General features: G+C 31.6%; 1 protein-coding gene across 1 annotated transcript; it reads left to right on the top strand.

Annotated features, from left to right (window-relative positions):
* Positions 1-170: 170 nt before the first annotated feature.
* LOC127729751 (rab9 effector protein with kelch motifs-like) lies at positions 171-26,635 on the top strand. Its single transcript, XM_052237624.1, has 4 exons — positions 171-263; positions 12,523-13,864; positions 16,805-17,125; positions 23,244-26,635. The coding sequence occupies exons 2-4, from the start codon at positions 13,039-13,041 to the stop codon at positions 23,453-23,455; spliced, it is 1,359 nt and encodes a 452-aa protein (XP_052093584.1). The 5' UTR covers positions 171-263; positions 12,523-13,038; the 3' UTR covers positions 23,456-26,635.

Raw genomic sequence — 26,635 nt, 5'->3', positions numbered from 1 at the left:
CCATCTCATACTTTCGATTAGACCTGCTGAGTTATTTATTTTCAATACATTGCAAGTCAGGTAATTTATTTTCAAACTACCACAGAACAAACCATTTATTTTTGTGATTATCAAGGCTGAGTTATTTATTTTCAAAATCCTCCTGGCCCCCCCCAGAATATCAAATGGTCGTCCCCTTACTGAGCACACTGCTTCTTGTTTCTAAGGCCTTCCTGCTTCACAAGAAAAATCTCTTCAAAGATCATAACAGAAAATATTTCTAGGTAATTAGACTAGTTAATTCCTTATGAGAATGTTAATTAGACAATTATTCATACAATTTAATGATATCTGGATTTCAGATGAAACTGAAATACTCAGTTGACCCCAAACATCAATGCATCAGCTGAACTTGAATGATGTTATGCATCCTAAAATATTAAAGAAGATAGTATATGGAAAATCACATTACTCAATCATTGACCATTATTTTGGTTTAATTGTGAAATATTGTCTAGATCTGCTTCTCAGTCAATTAACTATTTCGCATGTATGTACAAATGTACACCATTGTACACACTTGGTGTTGATTCTAAGCCTTGATTGGCAATAGATGTCTTTCAAATTCTGCACTTTCCAGAACATTTCCTATGTCACAATGCTTATGTAATTACATCACAGTAACAAATGATTGTTCAATGACGTCATTTACACCAATTTTATTTACCTCTAGTCAGGTCCAGACCTACTCGTTCATAAAAAACCCAACTTGAGATTGGTGTACATACCCCTCTTGATCAATATTAATAAATTGTTAATTGGACGAGTGATATGTCATTCTTCATTATTTCTCTCAAAATTCTGGCACATTTGTACATTGACAACATGCTCAACGCTGATAAAACTGATTTTACAGAAGAAGAATCTGAAATTGAAAATGTGCACAACCTACATGTACATGTAGTGGTTCATACAGATTGATCGATGGTTAAAAAAGAAAATAAGAAATTTTAATAGTGAAATAGTTCAGACCATAAACATTTCCAGGCAGTGATGTAAACATGGTAAACAGAGAACTGTAAATTCAGAAATTTAAATGTGTGTATTTATGATTGCGATCATAACTCTTTGACCAATTGGCTAAAATCTTGAAAATGCAAAATCTAATTAATGCGATTCAAAAAAATTAATGAATGAAAATCACCACTTTACTTATCATGTGAGTTCTTATTAATGCGAACCTGATGTTGTCACATTTTTCAAATCTATAAAAAATGTCGCAATAGTTAATAAATTAACAGTACGTTGACATTGATTAAAACATCTGAACGCACAGACAGACAGACCATGTAAATGTTTATGCATTGTACATGCATGGTCTGGATGGTTCATTCCTGATTGTCTAACTTTTTTAAAAATTTTAAACACATCTAAAAGTCTTTCTTCTTTTCTGTAAAATTGATAATTATTTCTTTAATATATGCAAAGTTATTTCTGACATGAACATCATATCACTGTAATTATTCTCCATAAAAATTTTGAATTCTAAATCGCCATAGAAACGTTGTACTTGGATCGAGCTCTTAACCTAAGCATGCTAAGTGTCTATCATCATCGAAATTTCCCTTTAATCATATACAGGTCTTATTTCTAGGGTGTGACTGATGCAAGTGCTATAACAATATTATTCAACATACCTATTAAGTCCATTTCCCATGATTTCCTTATTTTATTCTTCAACAACAGCATAAAATATTATAATCTTCTCATTTGTTGACTGATTTGCTTCTTCAATTAAATTTCAATCAAATTTTTTTTTTAAACCTGACAATTTTTATGACAAAATGTGAAACAATTCAGAAGAGAAAACTATGGGCTAAATGAAGCCCTGTCATAGATTAAAAAACATATGGCCTCATTTATACAACTATGAACAAAAAGCAAATACGGCAGACAGCAACCAATGACAACCAATGGATTACAGAATTCTGGCTTAGGACAGACAGGTAAAAAATGTAGCAGGGTTTAACATGTTTTTGAGTCCGCAATCCTTCCCTAATCTGGGTCTGTGGTGTAACGACAGAACAACATAAGAACAAACTGTAAAAATCTTCTTGAAAGGGCTTGACTCATCAGCACAACAAAAAACACCTATCTAAAAGTTCATGCCTTAACTAAAAGATAATTCATAGCCAATATTCAGCTAATAAATAAACCATGTTCTAGACTAAAAAGTCAATCAATACACCTCCTACAGATTTAGTGTGAAAACTCATTTGATCTCATGTTAACAGTTTTTACTTTGACTGTTATATGCTGACATAAATATTATTTGATTTGATGATATACAAACTCTATAAGCATGATTAGTAGACGAAAGCCCTGTCAGGGTTAAGAATGAGCCCAATTACACAATGTACAAGCAGTTGAATAGGAATATGATTCTCTTCTAGCAGGATTATAATATATACAAGTGTATGTGTTATAATGTTAAGTAATATAATTCTTTGTATAAATCATTTGTAAACATTAAAGATTTGATTAGTGGTCAGATGAATGTATTCATAAGTCCAGATATTACTTCTTAGTCTGAATCATGCCTCAATATTTGCTGAAACTTGAGCCTTTGAGCAAATGGAAAAACTTCATGCAAAATAGGGTCAGTGGCTAAACTGTTCAACTATCAAGGTAGTTATAAATAAACAGGTTAAAAATGGGAGGAAGGTTTAATTCTAAGAAACTGTTTGGAAAAATTTGACATTTTATGTCAAGATTTATTGTCAAACTTTTGAATGGTTTGTTGTCGAGCCTGCGACTTCTGTTGCAGAAAGCACGACATATGGATAGTAATCCAGCAGCTGCGGCAGCGTAAGCTAACTTCTTAAAAGCTTTATATTTAGAAGGTGGAAGACAAGGATGCTTCATACTTTGTATGAAGATGCCTTATGTTATGAAGTTTCCGTCTGTCATATGTCCATTGTCCTTGACCTCATTTTCATGGTTCAGTGACTACTTGAAAAAAGTTAAGATTTTATGTAATGTTAATTTCTTTCTTATTATTAGTAATCATGGTAAAAGGATAACTATATTTAGTATGTGCGTACCTTGCAAAGTCCTCATGCCCATTAGACAGTTTTTATCTGACCTCGACCTCATTTCATGGATCAGTGAACAAGGTTAAGTTTTCATGGTCAAGTCCATATATCAGATACTATAAGCAATAGGTCTACTATATTTGGTGTATGGAATGATTATAAGGTGTATATATGTCCAACTGGCAGAAGTCATCTGACCTTGACCTCATTTTCATGGTTAAGTGGTCAAAGTTATGTTTTTGTGTTTTGGTCTTTTTTTCTAATACTATATACATTAGGTCAGCTATATTTGGTGTATGGAAATATTTTATGATGTACATGTCAGTCACGCAGGTTTTATTTGACCCTGACCTCATTTTCACCGTAACACGGTTCATTGCTCTGTTAAGTTTTTGTGTTTTGGTCTGTTTTTCTTAAACTATAAGCAATAGGTCAACTATATTTGTTGTATGGAAGAATTGTAAGGTGTATATGTCTGTCTGGCAGGTATTAACTGGCCTTGACCTCATTTTCATGGTTCATTGGTCAATGGTAAGTTTTCATGGTAAAGTTTGTTTCTTAGATACTATAAGCAATAGGTCAACTATATTTAATGCATAGATTGATTGTAAGGTGTACATGTCTGTCTGGCATGGTTCATCTGACCTTGACCTCATTTTCATGGTTCATTGGTCAATGTTTAGTTTTCCTGGTTAAGTCTGTTTCTTAGAACTTTAAGCAATAGGTCAACTATATTTGGTGTATTGAATGATTGTAAGGTGTACATGTATTTCTTGTTTGGTTTATCTGACCTTGAGCTCATTTTCTTGGATCATGTTAAGTTTGTGTGATACTTGTAGTAAAGCTTCATATTTAGGACTATCAACATAAAATTAATGGTCAGTCAAGAAGGCTAGACATTTCAGCGTGTGCACTCTTGTGAAATCTTTGTGTGTAATTTTCAGTTGTAAGTTTGCTAAAGTTGCAATTTAATTATAATTATAATTCCTGCTGTACATGACTGTCTGGATGGTTTCATATGACCTTGACCTCATTTTCAATGTCATGTTAAATTTTCATGGTTTTGTTAGTTTATCAGATACATGTACAATAAGCAATATTTCAATTATATTTGGTGTATGAATGATTGTAAGGTGTACATGTCCCTCTGACAGGGTTCATATGACCTTGAAATCATTTGCAGGGTTCATTTGTATTTGTTAAGTTTTTTTGTGGTTTTGTCCGTTTATCAGATACTATATTTAAGCAATTATAGGTCATCAACTATATTTGGTGTATGGAATGATTGTAAGGTGTACATGTCTGTCTGGTATGGTTTATCTGAACTTGACCTTATTTTCATGGATTATTGATGCTGTAAACATGGTAAAGTGTATGTGATATCTGTAGTAGTAGTAATAACTTGGTATTCCAGACTTTTAACATAAATTCAGTCATGATGAGTAAGCAAGCCAGACATTTCAGCGTGTGCACTCTTGTTTCACACCTCATTACCAGCTATCGATACAGCAGATACAACAGGATATGTGTTCCTGATTGCTATTAAAAGCAATTGTTTGGGCTGTCTTGTACAGCATATTGTTGACTTCATTTAGTATAAGTTATTACTGTTATTTTCATAACATATTTGTTATACAAAACAAGTTGAGAAAATTATTTTTATATAGATGAAATCTCATTCCAACCAAAGTTTTTAACAGAAGATAAGTAAATGCTAACTATGTAGTGCAGACAGTATGCTTAACATAAATATAAAAGGTGTGGTCTGTAAAGGAATGAAATGTTATCCTGATTATTTAAGTCAGTACATCATAGCATGCATGATTGATCTAGATTAATACTTCAATGACATTATGTAACATGTTTTTTTTTTCATTTAACGTCTGGCTGATTTAATTTATTGCTTCTATTTCTTGTAACTAAAATTAGGATAAATCTGTTTTATTTAAAGTTTTACTAAAACAGTTTATTTATAATTTTAGTTAAAAACTCTTACATAATTATAATTTTATAATTGAAAAAAAGCATAAAATTAAGCACATTGGTTATAGTGTTAGCATGGTTAGAGGTAGAAAATAACATTATCTTCATGTTGATACATGTACTGGTAAACAATACTTATATGGTTACACAATTGACAGGAAACAGATAAATATTGTTGGCATCTGGTATTGGACAATCTTATCTCACAAACAAAATTACATTGTATTGCCTTTTCTTTATGTAATATATATCAGTTTTATATTTAGCACTCAAACAAACTAAGAAAAAGAGGGGTCTCTGTGGCAGAGTGGTCTAAGTAGTTGAAATATTGTATCACTAGCCTGTCAACACTAAGGATGTTAGTTCAAACCCCCAACGTGGCAGGTGCATTTGGCTCCAATTTTAATTGACTAGGATTATCAGTTTTCCTACAGAAGTTTGGTGGTTCTCTCTGGGCACTCTGGCTTTTTCCACCAAGAAATAGCACAATAGTGCTGAAAGTGGCGTTAAAACACCAATCAATCAATTATCCACTTGGAAAAAAGAGGTATTAAAATTGTATTGTAAATTTCCAAATGCAGATATGTCATATACTACATTAAACATGTAGAATGGTTCTAGAGGTCAGTGTTCCTCATAGCAAAACAAAAATTAAGTGATTTCTCGAATAATTTTATTGTGATTAAAAGGGAATAAACCAAACTTATCATTACATATAAATGCCATTAAGTTTTCTATGCATGAAGTGATAGATTTTGTCCTTTTATACATGTACCTTTTTAATGGGACAACACCAGTATGGGAAGTATATATATATATATTATGCATGGTATGAAGTTAATGAGGTTACAGTACTTATACTTTAGATACCTGTATTATTTTATTATAATGCAAGACTGTTTTGCATTGAAGCTGAATTTTCTTGTTGGTTTTAATCAAATTTTATATACTTACCTCTATTGTAGTTGGAATAAAATGTTTCAGGAACTTTGTCAGTGATATACCTCTTCATGTTTATCTTTGATTTGATGATAGTGCCAGTTAAACTTATTTACTACTTATCTAGACTTAGAGTATTAAAATGTTTTTTACACTGACTATATATTGACCTTGTTTTCTGCTCTTTTGTTGGGTTGTTGTCTCTTTGACACATTTCCAAATTTCCATTCACTATTCTAAGTTTATTGTGTTGAATGATTGCCGTCTCCTTGACAAACTTCTTATCTCCTATACATGTAAAAATATGTATTTATATACTGTGGTTTCATTTATTATTTTTGGGTACCAATTGAATTTTTGTGGATTGTGGAAATATTGTATTTTTGTGGATAATTGATTTTGTGGTTTTGCCAAAGTCTGCATACACGATACAAGCCTATAAAAAATGTATACTTTGTTGAACGTTTTTATTCATGGTTGACCTTTGCCTACAAAATCCAGGAATATTTGTATACATACAACCAATAATAGTGAGTCAATGACAGTATAACATGTAAAGATCTATGCAGTCTGTGAAGCCTACATGTATATATACAATTTTACTTATCTTGTACATGTACTCCTAAAAATTTTCGGTCCTTAATCTTTTTTTTGGAGTAACATTATTTTTTGTAGGTTATATTTTTATGATTTTATCTCCATTGAATGTGTGTTGGAGTGTAACAGCAATTTTACAACAATTATTATCTATAATATATGTTAATGGTTATCAAAATTATTAAATCATTATTTATTTCCTGTTAGTATTTTATATTATATGAAGGTTATGTTTTAAATTAACATGAACTACAAAGAAGTATAATCTCCAGTATCCACTGATGAGATAAAAACAATCTTTTTGTGAACCACCTACATTCCTCTATTTTGTAATAAAGAAATTAACTAGAAAATGCTGGTACAAGTTAACCTTAGCAAACAAAATTAAACAGTTTTTATTGTAAGGTTTTTCTTTTTTTTTATATTGACACATGTTGATGATTAAGTGATTTTTTTTTATTATACCCCTGCTCCTAAGGGGGGAGGGGAAATGCTGTTTTACCCCTGTCTGTCTTGTCTGTCAGTTAATCCGCATGCACATATTTTTGTCTGTCCCATTAAATTTACATCACATTTTTCTCAGGAACATGGAATAAAATTTCCTGAAATTTGTTATCAGGATGCTGTCTACAGTGTGAAGAGTTTGGAAATTCATTGCTCAACAACTTCCTGTTTACCAAATAATAAAATATTCTAAACATAAATTGCCATGTTTGAAATTTTCTTTGCATTTTTCAAGGAAACTTTCCTGCCAAATATCGTGGTTATCTTCCAGCACTCTGGCCTCCTCAACCAACATGACCAATAAAAACTGACCACCACGATATAATTAATAGTGCTGAAAGTGGCAGTAAAAAAACGATATAATCAATAGTGCTGAAAGTGGTGGTAAAAACTTAAAATCAGTCAATCGAAACGATTCTAGGAAATTAAAAAACAGTAGCTATCTGAAATTTGTTTTCAGGCTTCATGTCAGCATATTATAAGGTGTGAATGGAATTCAGATTCACCTCTCATTAACTTCCTGTTTGCCAAATATTTGTGTATTATTCTAACACATACTGGCCATGTACATGTATGAAATTTTCCTCACATTTTTCTACAGATGTAAGAGCTTCCTGAAATTGCTATCATGCTTCATATGAACATTATTTACCGTGTAATGCCTTTTCAGCTTCACTTTACTTCAACTTCCTGTTTACTGAATACTTAAAGCCAGGGTATCATTATAGTGAGCAATAGCTGACAGCTTTCCTTGTTTTGTTCTTTTTCTGCATTTGATAAGTCCATTTTGACCAATTTTTGGCAAAATAGTGTTTGGCATTGCTTGAGAAAAGGTTGTTGAATGTTTCTCTGCTAATGTGGTTGAACATTGTTATATGCTGCATCTCTGCTAAGCACATATCACTTAGGAGTAAGGCCAAAGACAGGTTATCTCAGAATCAGAATAATGTGTGCAGGAAGGGTGACATATATATTACTGCAACTGTTACTTTGTAAACTTGCACATTGAAATTTCAGCTCAGCTTGTCAGAAAAGAAAAAAATAGGTTTCATATTCATATTACATTAAACATGACATGTTTCCATGATGATATGCATGTAATATTTGCCACTAGACCTCAAACACCAATCTTTTAACATCATTTATAAAAAAAAATATCTGATGCAGTGATTGAAAAATTACAATATCAATTTAACATTTATCAACTGAACAAGTTTTTTATATAAGATAAAATGAAAGATTTAGTCTTAAGATCAAAATTACAATTTCTAAATTTGTTTGCCTTATAAATGATATTACAAAAAGCTAGCTGTAAATTTGAAATTTCTCTTTTCAAAAAATTCCAATTGGTAGAATCATACTACCTCAATAAATATCTATATTTGTTATCATCAAATTTATTAAATGTTGAGACCAATTATAATATTTATAAATCTGTTGTTCAAGTTTTTAGATGTGAAAATTGTTTATCATTGAAATCTGTGATACCATTTGCATACCTAATCGAAGGAAATACACTCTATAAGAAGGAGGCAATGGAAATTAATAATAGGAAAGGAAAAGTTATTTCTTTTAACATGGATTTTGGAAGGATGATTTATTCTAAAAGAGGAAAAAAATTGGTTATTTGATTATCCTGTCGAAAATTCCGCCACCTACAAATATTTATATTACAAACACCCTTTGAATATCGATGGTCCAAAATCATTTCAAATTCTAACGAAGTGATGAAGTCTTGTATAATGCATACTGATAGATTATCTTGATCACATATTAGTGATTTTAATTGTAATCTTCATCCTCATAGGACAGGTTTATAGGAGTAACAGGCGCGTAGCAACCCGTACGCAAAAACGCAGTTGCGTACACATCGAAAATTTGACAAAAATAAAAATATGGCAAATCTAGTAAGAATAAAACTAAAGTAATAGAATAAATTAAAAAGTATTATAAAAATATGCTAATAGTCACTTTGTAACTATATTTCGTTCCGGAAACTAGTCTACTCTTTTCAATCGTGATTGTGTTGCTGATGCAGACAATTAAAATAGCTGAGTCCTCGGGTGTCAGAACACAATTGTTACGGCTGCAATGCCTCCTTACCCTGACATCTTTTCTGAAGATTTCAAAATAACTGATGAAATAAAATATGACGTTCTTGGGCAACAAGTCATCCTATGATTATCCTGTGAGATATGTATAGTCTAACATAGGTTGTCATCATGAACAGATTTTTTCAAACAGTCCAGTCAAACTTAATTTAAACTTAAGATTGTTAATGGTAATTTTCTTGCAACGTCTTCGCCGTTTTTTTTTTATTTGACGACCAACGGGTTTTTACTTTTTTATTCTGCGTTCGGTCGTGCAAGACGGGTGCCTCGTTCAACGTGTTCCCCCGATTTAACTATACGTGCCTCGAGATTAAAAGTGCTTATTCTCCATGTTCATTTAAAGTGCTTGTTCTCCTTGCTTGGTAAAAATAAAATACTCTCGTTTTGGAAGTTGATAAATAGAAATCGGAAACAATTTGATGCTTTTCCTTGTAGATTTCGGGACTTCAAACGTATTTATATATAGTTAAAGAATTCCAAATTATGATATTATAAACAAGGATTTATACTCGGGAAACTTTAATATACTTAACGTATATGCATGTATGCCGGTCTCGACGGCAACGACAGAACGATCTTTCGGTACCATGAGAAGACTAGAGAAATACAATGAAAACCAATCGTTTATCTGGGCTTGGTCTATTGAACATATACCGTGAAAAACAAATTTTAACAGACACGGTTATGGACATCTTCAGTAGAAGAAAGGAAAGGAAATGGTCATTGACTTTCAGAATTAACTTTAAGAATTAAAAGCTAAAAGAAAGACTGTTTGTTCTCTTATAAAATAAAACATAGAGAAATGTGATTCCATTTATTTATGTATTTTCTCAATAAAAAAATCCATTTAAGTTGCACGGTGTTGGCTTAGAAATTTGAATTTTCTAATGTATAGTGGGTTGAGACTGATTAGGTAACAATTAAAATATATGGTGGTGGGACTATATATTTTAATTGTACCTAATATATAAACAAGTTCTACCAAGTTTACTTTCTCTAATTATTTTTTTTTTCAAATTTAATCATTTTAAAAAGTTGACTTGTTACTCATTCAAATAAGATTTCTGTGAGGTCATTTTAAGTCCCAGGAAATCGCGAGAATGCAGGATTTTGCATCATTTACTCCAGAGCTTCTGGGGGCCTTGAGCGGCCCCAGACCCCTCGCCGTATGACTTCCTTCCCCGGCATTGAGTACACATCATTTTGGCCTAGCTACGCCCCTGAGTAATATGTGAATGATCATATTGGGACCATATTGCAGAGGTTTTTTTTACTCCAAATCATGATATAAGTCTATTCTTTAGGGAATTTAAGCTGAAATAATTTTCGTTGGAAATGGTTTCTTTGACATTTCCTAATTAGGAAAACTAGGAAAAATCTATGCAAGGAAATTGAAAATGCTGCACAATTTGATGAAACAAAATATTGATTGTGTAAGACTCATTATTGTATTCTATTTATTGTTCCATAATTTTATATTGATTCCCAGTATCTGTGAATGATAACAAAATTCTGTCTCTTCTACAGTGACTCATAAATAAATGTGTGAGAATGTGTCAGCTTTTGTCTTAGAAAGTGATAGAAATTATTAGATACATTACATGTATGCAAAATTTTGACAACACTATTTAGGAGGGTCTGGATAGGGGGTCCTTCATTTCTTTATTCTTTTATTTTTAGACCAGTTTTCTCTAATCTTTATTTTGGACCTATTCTTCTCTTAGTATTCTTTATTTTTTCTTTATTTGCACATTTTGCCCATTATTCTCTATTCTGTAAAAAAGAAAGAAAAATGTTGGGAAAGTAGATAAAAGCATAAAATTCAAATCTTATTTATTTGATCAATTGAATATAATGCTTTGGCACATTTAGATGTCCTTCACAATATGCTAGTAAAACTATTTTAAAGAAATTTTGAATGTAGAAAAGAAGGAGGTATGATAAAAATCATTATTTAGCCCCCAAAATTTCAAAACAGTAAAATTCTTAAGTTCCTTCAAAATAACACAACAAATGTTTATAAATGAACAGAATGACTTAGTGCTGGTCACTTTAGCACAGACACTTCATTTGTGACATCACTGTAATGTCAAGAGATCAGAATTGTACATGACAACTTTGTACAAAGAATTGAATTTGAAAGTCATCATGAAGTATTTTTTAGTAAAACATCTCCGTAGGCTCATATTTAAATATGACAAATCTCAGAATGTGGCTATTTTGGCAGTTTTCACAATTTGTTCATAAATCCAAGAAGTTAAAGGTGTAAAGCAAATACATTTGTATGTACATAGGACATAATAAAAAAAAAACTAAAAACAAATGTCCTGACATGTACAGATATCAGACAGATTTATGTCTTATGCTTGGGAGGGGGGGGGGGGGCACTTCGATACTTAATTGATAGGGGATGCTGCTGGGGTTCTGTTACCCCACCCTTTTCATATAATTTAGATTTTAAAAATGTATACCTTTTCATATATTGCGTAGGTAAAAATGTTACCTTTTCCCATATTGTTTGGGTTTCATGTGGTGTGCAATGTGGGAGTGGAATACCAAAGTGTCAAAAGAGAGAAACACCAAAAAAGATGACAGACAAAGAAGTTATGGGAACTTTATTGACTGTATCATATATTTCTGATAGTTTTCCCCACCTATTCACATATTTTGAAGCATGAAAAGGTGACCTATTCCAGTGGCATGTCCTATCACCTTGTATATAGGAAGTGTCCCCCCCCCCCCCCCTGAGGTCTTATGATCATCTACTAGATTTATACACCTCTACTTTTAATTTTTTTTTTAATTCAAGGAGCTAAAAGTGCCTAATAATACTTTCTCTTTTTTGCAGTGGCACTTGTTTCATTTATGTTTGTTTAAAAAGGAATATCTTGCAATCTTTCAGAAACCATCCAGAATTATACTCCAAAGATTTTCTATCTACTGCTGAGTCCTTTATCAAATACTACTATTAAACTAAATACCAAATTTTTCAATAAGAACTCAAATCCAGATACTGTAAATTCAGAAATTATTGTGAGGTTTTTTATTAATGAGAATAATGCGACTGTGTGAGTACCGCAATAATAACTTGCATTCTGATAACTGAAACATAGATCTGTATGCAGATTTTTTTAGAAATCCCAATAATTAAACTTGCATTTTTGCCCATTCTTGAAAAATCGCAATAATAAATGCATGCAATATTTAATTTCAGAATTTTCAGTATTCTATTCAGCATGTTCAGTGGTATTTATATCTTTTGTCCTTTTTAATGCGTCCTTTTACATGTAATTTATGTTTGTTTGTTTTTTTAGGTGAAAAAAGGATGAAAGTTAATTATCAATGAGTAAGACACCATCTTATTATGACTCCTCCTATTTTGTGCATCAAAGATATGAAGATACATCGCTGATGATATTTCAACAGCAACAACGAAAAAAGCGTGATTCTCAACTTGAACTGAAAAGACGTAGTTTTACTGATCACTCTGCTTCAGGTGGCCAAGCACATGTTGATTTCAGTCACTATGGGAACTCTGGAGTGGTTGCTAAGAAAAAAACTATACAGAATTTAAAAACTGATACAACACCAGTTCAATCAACCATATGTAGTATAGTTTGATGTAAATTTCTGCCTAGCTGTATATATTTTTTAAGCTTTGCTATCATTAATTTCAAAATTTATCATTTCTGTACTAACTTTAATAGTGGTCAGTCCTTTGCTTGAATTGCATGCTCAAGTTTTGATATTGTTTTATCAAGGAATCTCTTAGCTCAGTTTACCAATTTCTAATCGAACAAACTTAACTCAAATAATTAATCAAATCTACCATGGAGCTTCACCCGTTTTTGGAACCAGATACAATTCCAAATCATGACCTTTGGTATGTTTTGTCCACCTTTGGAGATTGTCCATCAATACGTGTTGGACACACTTGCACCTATATCAAAGGAAATAGCGAGGATGACAATGGAAAACTTTATGTCATAGGTGGTGCTAATCCCAGTGGAGCATTCTGTGATACATTTGTACTTGATCTCAACACAAGTCAGTGGGATATTATGGATTTACCTGGATTCAGGGCACGGTATGAACATGCAGCATTTATTCCCCCAAGTAGTCCAGAAAAAATATTTATTTTTGGTGGTGCTGATAATACTGGTAATATGAATGATGTTCAGATTTTTGACACTGTGAAAAACACATGGTCCACTGCCGAGGTATCTGGTAATCCTCCAACTCCACGAACATTTCATACAAATTCACTTGTTGGTGATAAATTAGTTGTGTATAGTGGAGGTCATAATCAAGCAGAACCAGTTCAAGACCGACAAGTTCATTTTTTCGATACAATATCATTAACCTGGTCAACTAAGGTCATTAAAGGAGACGCACCCAAGTCGAGACATGGTCATGTGATGGTTGGTGTTGGTGGAAACCAAATTTATTTACATGGAGGAATGGCACGATCTTCCTTCTTTGATGACTTCCATTGTTTAGACCTGACCAAAAATTCTTGGTCTCATATTAAAAATAAAAAAGTATACCCCACTGCAAGAGCAGGACACAGTGGCACCTCTGTTGGTAGCATGTTGTTTATTTGTGGTGGAATGAACAGAGATGGTGCTTTAGATGATCTGTACAGATTTGATACAAGTAAGCTTTTTTTTACTGTGGATTCATTTAATTTTGTGGAATGAGGAAAAACTGCATGTATTTTTGTGGATATTTGATTTTGAAGTTTTTACAAAGTGGGCAGACAAGCCTATAGTATAGAAAATTTTACTTAGTTGGACATTTTCATTCTGGTTCACTTTTACCCACTTTTTCACGGAAATTTGTATCCCATGAATGATAATGAATCCACAGTAATATATGTGTTGTTTAGGATAAACTTCCTGAGTTTTATCAGATTTTGTCAATGCTAGATGTACCATAGATAACATTTTATCTTGTAAATTTGTTTGAAAATGACGAGAATATAGGAAGAAAATGTAACTGAATTAGTGGGCTTATTTGCCTCATGCATTTCAATTCTTAGTTCAGGAAATAGAGTTTAGTAGAAACCAATCTTACAAATTATTTTATGTCTAAATAAGAAATAGTTCAGTTGTGATAATAGAATAAACAAAACAAAAACGCCAGGTACAAATTTTCTGTTATTTAACAGACTTGTTACTGCTTTCAAAATTTACTATTAAAATACCACAGAAATCAATAGATGTCTTTATCTATTTTTAACACAAGGTAATTTGTTCTCAGTTATTTAGCAGACCCTAATTTTCTGTCAGTTCTATTTTTGGAATATGGTTTTATTACAAAAATCAATAGATATCTTCCTGGTTGAAGTATGGTCTATTTTTAACCAGTCAATAGAAATTATCTGTTTTCTTCCTTGTTCAGAGATAAAACTTTGTAATCGTGCACTTATATTGTTGAAACGCATGGCAAAAAATTTGAATAAAACTGAAAATTTTCACAGTTTCATTAGTGTAAATAAGTACACAAAAACATTTTTGTTTTGTTTAGTATGACCTTATCTTATTAATGATGACTCGGGTGAAGAAACATGGCCATCCCTGGAATCCATCCATTCCAGCAGTAAAACCCTTGCTAAAATTAGGCTTAGTATGGCTCTGAAGGATGTGTAAATAAGCAACTTTCCTTGGGAATGGGGACATTAAATCTGTTGCCCTTTGGAGGGAGAGTGCCGCACTCTCTCAGTCTCTCTGCATGTTAAAGAAAACTTGCAACAACTCTGAAGGGTCCTTAGGTGGCCTGTTGCAAGGCCAAATTACTGCCCCTATCCAACATATTCCTATTTCCAATGACAGTCTTCATTTCCCTTGCTTAATCAGTTCTGCCTACCTTGAAGATTCTACCTATTGTATTCATTGTTAATATATTTTTATCCTGAACATGTATGAAATAAATGCCTTAGGATGTTAAGCATGCAACAATCAATCAATCTTTTATTAATGAAATGAATTATGTGCATTTGGTAGTTAAATATCTCTAAGCATGCATGATCATAATTTGCCAGTGGGTTTATATTGAAGCCAACAATCAATCCTCAAATATATTAACCCGAATAATTCAGTCCCTCCGGTAACCGATATCTCCTACTTGCGATTAATGAAGTAATCGTAGATCAGCAGAATATAACTACTGAATTATTTGGGTTTCAAATATATATGGTAAATATGACGTTAATTGAGTTAGAGTTATTTCCCTTGGCTGCCAATTTGGAGGGGTAAATGCATGGTTGATTTTCTTATTAGACTATAACCAAATTGAAATTTGTGGTATAACTAATTCTGATAAAAGATCCTTACTAGATTGTAGTGATGAATCAAGCAATGCTTAATAAAGAAATAAAAAATGGTTCAGAAAACAACATTTTTTTGTAAAATAAATTTATAAAGTCTAGCAGTCAGTTAATAACAAGTTGAATTTGGCTTATTTATGAAGACATTTGTGCATAGAGACCTCCAACATGGCAACAAAAGGGAAGTAACTGCTGCTCATATTATGTCAATCAAAACTTATTTGTTATCAACATACATGCAGTCTATTGCATGTGACCAAGTTGATGTAATAGGAATCATATGAACATTGCATACTGGGAAAAAAGAAACAAACACATATAGTGATCTCTTGAGGTGAATGATAACCTAGGTTTTAAACATTTTTATTATACTTGGTATGAATGTTATATACATATATATAGAACATAAGACTAGCTTATATCATTGGATGGATAAAGCTGTTCAGAGGTTGTAAAAATAGAAATATCAACAAATTGATGGTTTTAGGATAAGACATCTATGTTACCTTTTGAATAAAAATCTGAACATATGCATATGATTGGCAATAACTTAAAACCATAACATGTTAAATTTAAATGTTCAGCCTTGCAGCTGTATTGGTTCATTTTATACAGTACATACAAGTTGAATCAGTTCAAAATCATCCTTGTTGGTAAATTTTCACAGTACATGCTGGTGATCCACTCTGATTTATCACTCTGTACATTCCTAATACTGTTGTTTCATTTATTTTCGTGTGTACCAGTTTTTGTGGATTGAGGAAAAAGTATTTTCATGAATATTTGATTTCATGGTTTTGCCAAGGTTTGCATATATAAAAACAAGATCATACAAGCCTATAGAATATTTACACTTCTTTGAACATTTTAAATTGTGGTTCACATTTACCTATGAATTCTATTTAAATTGGTATCCCATGAATAATAATGAATCCACAGAAGGTTATGTATGACATTAATCAGAGTGTTATCACCTCCAGCAATCACCTTGTTTCACAGAATCACAGTGATTCACTTATTTGCCAGAAAGAGAGATTTTTAACTGAATCACCTTGCAAAGTATTGTATACATGTACTTTAAATAAATGACAATCAGAAAAATTGCAGAATTAAAAAGGATTACCAGTACTTTCCTTAGTATTCACTACTGATAAAAAGTTTTGCTTTGAGATAAGATTTCAGCAACCTTAAACTAAATATTTTATGAAATGCTGTGATGCATAATTTATAAAGTGTCATTCATTGTTTATATTATATTCATGTTCCAGGCTGCAAAACTTGGTGTAAGATAGAATTAGCTGGACCACCACCAACCTGTCGTCTCGACTTCGGTATGTGTACTATAGAACTATCAAGAGATCTTCCATCAACTGCTAATGAAAATACAGATGTATTGGAGACCTCAAAACATGCACAAGAAATGCTAGAACTTGCAATGAAGCCTGGAAGTGCTAGTTCTAGAAGCAGCAGTAACATTGGCAGTGCAAGTTCTAGAGATCGGCAGTTACCAGAAAGTGCAAGTTCTAGACCAGGAAGTCGACAAGTTGGCAGTGCTGGCTCAAGAGAAAGTTATCATGAGTATAATTATGGTTGGTATTTAAGCAATCAAATTAAAATTAAATCTCTGCACTCACTCATTTTTTATATGACCGCAATGAAATTTTGCTGTCGTATATTGGTATGACGTTGGCGTCGTCGTCGTCCGAAGACACATTGGTTTTCACACTTTAACTTTAGTTTATGTGCTGTATCAAGCTTGAATGTTGTGTCCATACTTGCCCAACTGTTTAAGGTTCGACCTCTGCGGTCGTATCAAGCTGTGCCCAGCGGAGCATTTTATTTATGCTTGGTCGCTGCAAAAAAAAATTTATTATGAAACAGTTTATTTGCTAGTCATCCATTTGCATTCCAACCTTCTGAGATAAGTCAAATTAAAAAAATTATCAGCAGCACAAGATCTACAAATATGTCAATATGATTGAAATTGTCGGTCAACTCCTTACTGGATTTATTACCCCTCAATTTCAATATAACCCATTTTTGACCTTTTTTTAAAAACTGCTGGATAGACACAAACTTGGTCTAGTGAAAACTACAAGCCAGACAAGACTTTGGACAACTAAAACAGATATTTTTGTTGCATTAATTGTATTAATTTTATGCAAAAATGCCAGGTGAGCAATAAAGGGTGTTTGGAGTCTCTAGTTAGTTTTTTTGTCTCGCCTGCCACGGAAAGTGGCAATATGCGAGACATAGGGATTACAATCCTGGGGTGTTGGGCATAAACTATTTGTATAAAGCTTTTTATTTCAAAAGGTAGAAGATACTGTAAGCAGTAGGTCATGTGTTGAATGGAATGATTGTAAGGGGTACATGTCAGTCTGGCAGGTTTCATTTGTCCTTGACCTCATTTTCATGGTTCATTGGTTAATGTTAAATTTTTGTGTGTTGGTCTGTTTTTCAAGTACTATATCCAAAAGGTCAACTACAGTTGGTGTATGGAATGATTGTAAGGTCTACATGTTGGTCTTAACTGGTATTATCTGACCTTGACCTCATTTTCATGGTTCATTGGTGGTAATGATAAGTTTTTGTGCTTTCATCTGTTTTTTTCAATTACCATAAGCAATAGGTAAACTAGATTTGGTGTATGGAATAATTGTAATGTGAACATGTCTGTCTGACAGAATTTATCTGACCTTGACCTCATTGTCATGGATCTCGAAAAATGTAAATTTTTTGTGATACTTGTAGTAAAACCTTTATCTTTAAGACTTTCAACATAAAATCAATGGTCAGTAAAGCAGGCGAGACATTTCAGCATGTGCTCTCTTGTCTTGACATACTTAAAATATCTAATGTGTACTGTTTACTGAGTCTTGGTTAAATGTTATAAATATATTTTCTAATACTATCAATGGAGGGGAATATAAAATAAAAAAGTTTGATGATACATGTACAAGGTACACTATTGGAATGAAAAAAGATAATGTAAACCTTAGTAGACTCAAACGTATATGCTTAGTTGGGGTCCTTTCAATTTTAATTTATTGAGTTCCACTATATACTGCAAAATTTATAATTTTCCCACTATTTCAATTTTTGCTATTTTTTTTACAGTATCTGTAAACATGGTAAAAGTGAAAAATTACATTATAACTTGTCTGAACTGAACCCCTTCAAGGCTTCATACTATGTTCAGTCACATAAGTGGTTAAATTCCTTTAAATATTCAGTGTAGAAAAAAAAGTAAGACGATGTGGTATGATTGCCAATGAGACAACTATTCATAAAAAAACCAAAGGACAAAGATGTAAAAAAACTACAATTCAAAGCCTTCAACAATTACTAATTAGCAAAACCCATACCCTATAGTATGCTAAAATAAATCATTAGATAATAATAATATTTTATTCAGAAGCAATACAGTTTATAGAATATACATTTTTACATTAAATTTTAAATGCATCAGTGTAATATTAATAACAATAATTATGCCAAATAAACATATGGGGGAGAATGACAATAAATTCTTATGATAAATAAGGAATACAACGACATATTACAGATTTTTTTTATATTGAAAAAAAATTTACCGGTACCTAAATTATTAAGTTCTTTCACATTGTGAACTGATATCATTAAACAACTGTATAAGTTTAAAAGTGGATGGTTTTTGACAATACTATTTCTTAATATATTGTTTTCTTACATCACTGTGCCTATTACCTTCTAAAATAAGATGGTATTCATCTTCAATAATATTGCTTTTGCACATAGTACATAGCCTATTTTCTCTATCTACATTGTAATATCTGCCTGTCTCTATATTGAGACTATTGGCAGAGATACGATATTTACATATATATAAGGTTGATATATTTGATTAACAGGACGAGGTCTATCTAAATAAAACTGCAATATATCTGTGTCATATATATACCTATAAAGTATACATTTAGATAAATTGTTAAAAAAAGGTATTAACATCAGTGATAAAAGTATCTTTTATAATTTGTTTTAGCTCATGTATAAATACATGTATATCAACATTATTTACACTTTGTTTTAGCCATACATCATGAAACCATATTTATATAAAATATCTCTGACTGAACATGCCCAATTCAATTTGTCTTTGGGTTTTTTAAATGAAATCTCCAACATATTTTCATAACATGCTTTTCATACAGTTATCAGTATTTTTATATTTTAAACCAAAACTGAATCATTCTTCTGACTGTCTTTTAATAGTACATAGAGTAACGTCCCAATTCACAGTAAACCATGTTATTAACAGCACTTTTTGGAACCTTTAGAATTTGTTTTAAAAAATATACATGTACTTTCTCTATATCATCAGCTTTATGATTACCCCACACTTCACAACTATAATTAAGAATACTAGATACATAAGTATCAAATAAGGACAGTAACGTTTCACAGTTATAATAATCATCTACAATTTTAATACATAACGCAAAAAAAGCTTTTCTACCTTGATTGGCTAACATTTTTTATGTATGTAAAAAGATACGTATACCATTATGATTAATAAGGATACCTAAATATACAAAATTGTCATATACATCAAGTTGGTTATTATTTAAAAACCATTTTTTTTTTACTTTTTACACTACCTCTATTTCTAAACACGACTACTTAAATAGACATATTAAGGTGGCTCATTGGTATATATTTCCTCAGATAGAATTTTCTTATACTTTGCCTAAATGAAGATTTTACTATGCTTTTTTTCGAAAATATAATAAAAAGTATGGGTCATCATGCTATTTTTCAAGCTACAAGTCGTGCAAAATTGCACAAATTTGATAGATTGTTCATGAAAAAACACAATTTTTCGTGAATGTTAAGAAATCTATGAGATAGAATTTTGAAATAAAATATGAGAAGATAGATTTTATAAAATGCTTTAAGAAAATAAAAAGAAAAAATGGTGTCACTGAACTTGTTTTCTTGCTACAAGTAAAAAAATAAAATTTCACTATCATTTCAGTATAAAACTTTTACTATAAGAGTTATCTCCCCTTAAATGCTAAGTTGAAAAATTGAATCTAAAGACACAAATATTGTTTAAACATTTTGGATAATGCAATAAATCAGTTATTTTTCTTTATATAATCAAATAGTCTTACACATAAATTGCAAATCTGTCTTTAAATTTGCAGATTTAGGCAAAGATCTATACCGATTATGTACTGCTTTTGTACAATCCATGATGGCCGTATACAGTGAATCTACCTTAATATATAAACCATATTCTTTAGAAGAAGAGTTTACAGCAGTTATCATATTTTGCAAATCATCTATGTTCTGGCTAAATAAAATAGTGATAACATGATAACAAAATGTAAACAATACAATAGATGTCCTGATTAAAATTCAGCTAAGCAGGAAACCAGTTTATACAGGTTTCTAAAACAGGAAGAACAAAAATTTTGACAAAGGAAAATCATGCCCAGTAAACATTATAATTTTGTGAAACTAAAAATTAGTACCTGCAGAATTTAATTAATAAATAAAATGGGAACCTGATACATTTATAGTATTCTCACACTTTCTTTGATTTACCAATATAATGTTTAGATTTATTCATACCTCTGACAAATAATAAATCATAAATTGTTAAATAAATAAGGTAGATATATTGTATTTGATGAAATATTGCTGTAACGAGTTAGTTGCCTGTTGGGCAACTGAAATACAATACATTGAATTATGATTGACGCACACAAAAGTCACAATGAAAAAATTTAGGAATAAGAATAAAATGAGATATAGGTGAAGTATATGTCAATGAGAATAGAACCCAAAATCAAATGTAACTAAAAGACATCTTGAGGGCAACATACAGTCTTCAACAAAAGACATCTGGAGGGCAACATAGTCTTCAACAAAAGACATCTGGAGTGCAGCATACAGTCTTCAACAAAAGACATCTGGAGGGCAACATAGTCTTCAACAAAAGACATCTGGAGTGCAGCATACAGTCTTCAACAAAAGACAGATGTCTTAACCATATTTCAATCTCTAATTTTCCAGAGTCTATGAAATTTGTGAATAAATCAGCAGAAACAATCAAAGATTGCCATTAAAACTCAATTCTCCAAATATTAAGGGCCTTTCCATTTTTAAAAACATACATGGTTCCCATGGAAGGCACTTTCAAATTGGGTAGCCACCTATATAGGCAAATTTAGAATGACACATATATTTTTGCTGTACTTTACACCCAACCCATGTGGTGATATCACAGTGTCTTCCCTTGGTCCCATGTATGTTTTATGGAGCGAATTAAAGTCGTTTCGTACCCTAACCATTTCGTACCCCCCATTTCGTTCCATGGCAAAAACCATTTCGTACCCTGACCTTTTCGTACCTTGACCATTTCGTACCTCATGGAATATTAACATGTGTACCATTTCGTACCTCAGGGAAAATGTATATGTATACCATTTTGTACCTGGTGGAAGATTTATATGTTTTTGATTTCTTGGTAAAGCTGTCTTATTGATGTGCTCCATTTTGTAATTTAGGCTTATGGAAGATATATATGTACATGTATACCATTTCGTACCTCATGGAAGATTTGTATGTATACCATTTTGTACCTCATGGTAGGTTTGTATGCATGCCACTTCATACCTCTAGGAAGATTTATATGTGTTTCATTTCTCGGTTAAAATAGTCTAAATGTGTTTTTTTTTACTGTAAGGCGGTAGAGGTCATGAGAAGTGCCTAAAATAAAGTAAATAATGACACACGCCACGTACTGGCGTGTTGTTTTAAAAAGGTAGTGGTCTATTTAATTGGATTAAAAATGTTTATTAAATACATGTGCCATTTGAAATTGCAACGTGTGCCTAAATATTGAGTTACAATCAATGACGTCATCAATTGATTATCCTAAGGTGTAGTTGAACCTAAATGTATATATCATATGCTTGAGTTTTTTTTTTAAATAATACTTTTAGGAAATATGCAATACACACTAAACAAAAAAGATATCTACCGAACGTTTTTGAAATGTAGAAGGTTAGATATAAAAAAATATATAAAGAAAAATTAAAAATCCAGCAAATGCACAAAGTGTAGTTAAAACTATTTAAGTTTCCAAGTGCTGCTTAATCAAACAAATCATCAGTCAATATAAAATTTCTACGGCTGGGATGGATGCTTTTTATTTATGTTTTAATTTAAAAAAATTAAAATCATCTCAAAATGTTTTATATCTTAAAAAAAATGAAAACTTTTACAAATATATGATACGAAATAGTAAACATGTATTTAGTCCATGAGGTACGAAATGGTAGATGCATTTAGCCCATAGGGTACGAAATGGTTTTTATCATGGGTACGAAATGGTAAATGTTGGATACGAAATGGTAATTTTGGGTACCAAATGGTAGCGGTACGAAATGGTCAAGGTACAAAATGACTTGCTACCTATGGAACAACCCTAATGAAAAACTTTATGTTTGGTATACGAAAACTACCACAGATGTTCCTGACTTGGGACAGACACATGAATATCTACAGTATCAAGTCAGATGAAAGTTTTCTTTCATATACATACACCCTGTTAAAAATAGTCTTCTTTATTATTTCAGAAAGTGTTCCGTTTTAGATACAAGTTATCTATCAAACACTCTTTTAAATATACATATTTCTTTGAAATTATTCCAGAAAGTTCTAGTACAGGCAATGATATACAGACTCTTGAGGAAGGAGAAAATCTATCTGATGAGGAAGAAACTCCTAGAGCTGAAGGTGCGACTTCAAGTGTGTTTAATGATGTCATTAAATCTAAACATACAATGAAGATGGTGCTTATACATGGTGGAATGGATACAGAAGGAGAAATCTTTGATGATACCCTTGTGTATTTGGTGGAATGAAACTTCTTATCCACTCAGCAATATGAACAAACTAGTTTTATGACATGAGATCAGAGTGTGTGATTAGTAGTTATGTATTTTGAAGAATGATGTATTCTTTTAAGTTAGGAATTTATATTGTTTTAAGAACAATAGCATGTAAGAAAAATGTGTCAAATGAGCAGATCCAGGACAAATATTTATTTTATTTTGTATTTCCTCACCTGGCCCATATGGTGAAGTGAGCTGTTGTCATCAATTGGCATCTGTTGTCTGTTAACTTTTACAAAAATCTTTTCACCTTAAACTACTGGACCTAATTTAACCAAACTTGGCCACTTAATCATTGAGGTGTCTTGTTAAAAACAATGTGTCCAATGATCCTACCTGCCAAACAATATGGGTGACAAGGCTAAAAATAGAACATAGGGGTAAAATGCAAGTTTTGTCTTTTATCTACAAAACCGCTATATATAAAGAAAATCTAATCGGACAAACATGTTGAGAACTAACTTCTGTCTATTTATATTCAAATAGTTAGATGACTAATTACAAGAGTTATTGCCCTTAAATGACAAATTTGACCATTTTTTTTTCATTTTTGTCTATAATCTTGAAAACTAGAATAGATCAAGAGAAACTTCTAATGGAAAAATTGATCAGCAAGATGAGATCTACAATAGGTCAAACATAGCTGAAATTGTCAGTTGACTGACTTCCTTTTGGAGTTGTTAAATGACTATAATTTTATCCATTTTTGTGTTTTTGGTAAATACTTTAAAAAGAAACTAATCTGAAAAAATTTATAAGTAATACAAGATCAACAAAAAAGAGATTTCAGATTTAATTGAATTATATTAAAGTCTACAATGTTGGAGAGTGGCAATTATTGAAGATGCACTTTGATCTAGGTGTGTGACACAGACTCTTTAGTAATTTCATTTAGAAATCAAAATTAACTTGTCAGAGTAATTAGTAGAGCTCTTCCTTAATTCAAAACTGACTATCAACATGATCAACAAATATGTTGTACATTTCATAAATAGAATGTTTACCAATCAAAATGTTTTTATGATATAACAACAAAAGAAAATCATATTAAGTAACAAATCTTGTTTTGTGTGCTTACCTTATATAAAATGCAGCACTATTAAAAAACAAAAATCAAGATTTTTATTACAATTATGTTGTAGCTAATGCTTGGGATCAAAATCAGGTACCAAATTCTTTGTATTTGCTTAAAATTTTCTAAAAGTTTAGGATAGCCAAATCTCAGCTTTTTGCATAAAAATCTGTTATGGTTTCTGAATCTGCATCTGAATTTTATTTAGGATCAACAATTGAATTTATTCATTTTCATAAGGTTAAATCCTATTGTGACACTGTTGTGAAGAATATAATCTGTATATTAGAAAAATTTTGCTATTTAAATTTGCTCAAAGAAATGACTAGTCGAAATTTTCTAGGTTTTATTTTTCGTTATCTGAAAGTTTTCCAAAGACATTTACTCTGTAAGAGATTCTTTCTAGATATGAAATTATTGCAAAATTTTTTTATCTGCAAACATTAAAATTTGGATAATATTGGTATGTTTAGAATATGATATAGAAAATAATACAGTGACATTGCAATTACTGACAGATTAACAATATATTTATTAATCATATATAAATCATAATGATTGAATGTACGGTGTTAAAAGTTGTCTTGTGTCAAAACCAGAATCTGTAATGGAGTAATTGTAGCATGGTCTTTCAATTTGATGTTTTTATACGACCGCAAAAAAAATTTTGTGGTCGTATATTGGTATGACGTCGTCGTCATCGTCATCATCATCTGAAGACACATTGGTTTTCGCACTCTAACTTTAGTTTAAGTGAATGGATCTCTATGAAATTTTACCATAGGGTTCAATACCACAAAAGGAAGGTTGGGATTGATTTTGGGGGTTATGGTACCAACAGTTAAGGAATTAGGGGCCCAAAAGGGGCCAAAAATAAGCATTTTTGTAACTTCCAGACTTAACTTGTGTGTTAGTTTATGGATCTCTCTGACATTGTACCACAAGGTCCCATATCACAAAGGGAATGCTGGGATTGATTTTGGGGGTAATTGCCTCCAAATTTTAGGAATTAGGGGCCAAAAAAGGGGCAAAAAGCAAGCATTTTTCTAGTTTCATGACAATAACTTGTGTGCAAGTGTATGGATCTTTATGAAATTGTACTACAAAGTTCCATATCACAAAGGGAAAGCTGGAATTGAGTTTGGGGGAAATTGCCCAAAACGTTTAGGAATTAGGGGCCAAAAATAAGCATTTTTCTAGTTTCCAGACAATAACTTGTGTTCTCTGAAATTGTACTGTAAGGTACCATACCACAAAGGGAAGGCTGGGATTGATTTTGGGGGTAATTGCCTTCAAAATTTTAGGAATTAGGGGCCAAAAAGGGGCAAAAACAAGCATTTTTCTAGTTTCAGGACAATAACTTGTGTGTAAGTGTATGGATCTTTATGAAATTGTACTACAAGGTTCCATATCACAAAGGGAAAGCTGGGTTTGAGTTTGGGGGTAATTGCCTTAAACGTTTAGGAATTTGGGGCCAAAAAGGGGCCAAAAAACAAGCATTTTTCTAGTTTCCAGACAATAACTTGTGTTCAAGTGTATTGATCTCTCTGAAATTGCAAGGTACCATACCACAAAGGGAAGGCTGGGATTGAGTTTGGGGGTGATGAATCATAAGGGGGTTCAAAAAAAAAAAAATTTTGGGGGGGATTTTTTTTTCCTTTTTTTTCTTTAAAATTTTCCATTTTAAATTGGTTATTTCTGATTTATATATAAAAGCAAATAATAATGATATGGTTTGAATAGGTAAATTAAAAAATTTTAAGTTCTTAGACCACATTCATTCTGTGTCAGAAACCTATGCTGTGTCAAATATTTAATTTCAATCCAAATTCAGTGCTGTATCAAGCTTGAATACTTGCCCCAACTGTTCAGGGTTCGACCTCTGCGGTTGTATCAAGCTGCGCCCAGCGGTGCATTTTATTAACCATTGAGATTTAGAATGTATGACTATATTAATGCAACATGTGTTCTGCCTGATATTTAACTTTATCTGCATGTATCTCAAGAATTTTCATCAGATCTGTAGTAAAATTATACTAATTTTAAACCATTAAAAGAGATTATAAAAGATTGATAAA

This window comes from Mytilus californianus, unplaced genomic scaffold (assembly GCF_021869535.1).
Source record: "Mytilus californianus isolate M0D057914Y unplaced genomic scaffold, xbMytCali1.0.p SCAF_2, whole genome shotgun sequence".
NCBI lineage: Eukaryota > Metazoa > Mollusca > Bivalvia > Mytilida > Mytilidae > Mytilus > Mytilus californianus.
Note: the sequence above shows the minus strand (reverse complement) of the source record. Positions and strands in the feature narration are given on the sequence as shown.

Bases quoted from the DNA above. Each gene is read 5' to 3' on its own strand.
- LOC127729751 (XM_052237624.1), top strand. From the start codon at position 13,039: ATGGAGCTTCACCCGTTTTTGGAACCAGATACAATTCCAAATCATGAC. The intron at 13,865-16,804 runs GTAAGCTTTTTT...TTCATGTTCCAG, and splicing joins TCTGTACAGATTTGATACAA to GCTGCAAAACTTGGTGTAAG. The intron at 17,126-23,243 runs GTTGGTATTTAA...AAATTATTCCAG, and splicing joins TTATCATGAGTATAATTATG to AAAGTTCTAGTACAGGCAAT.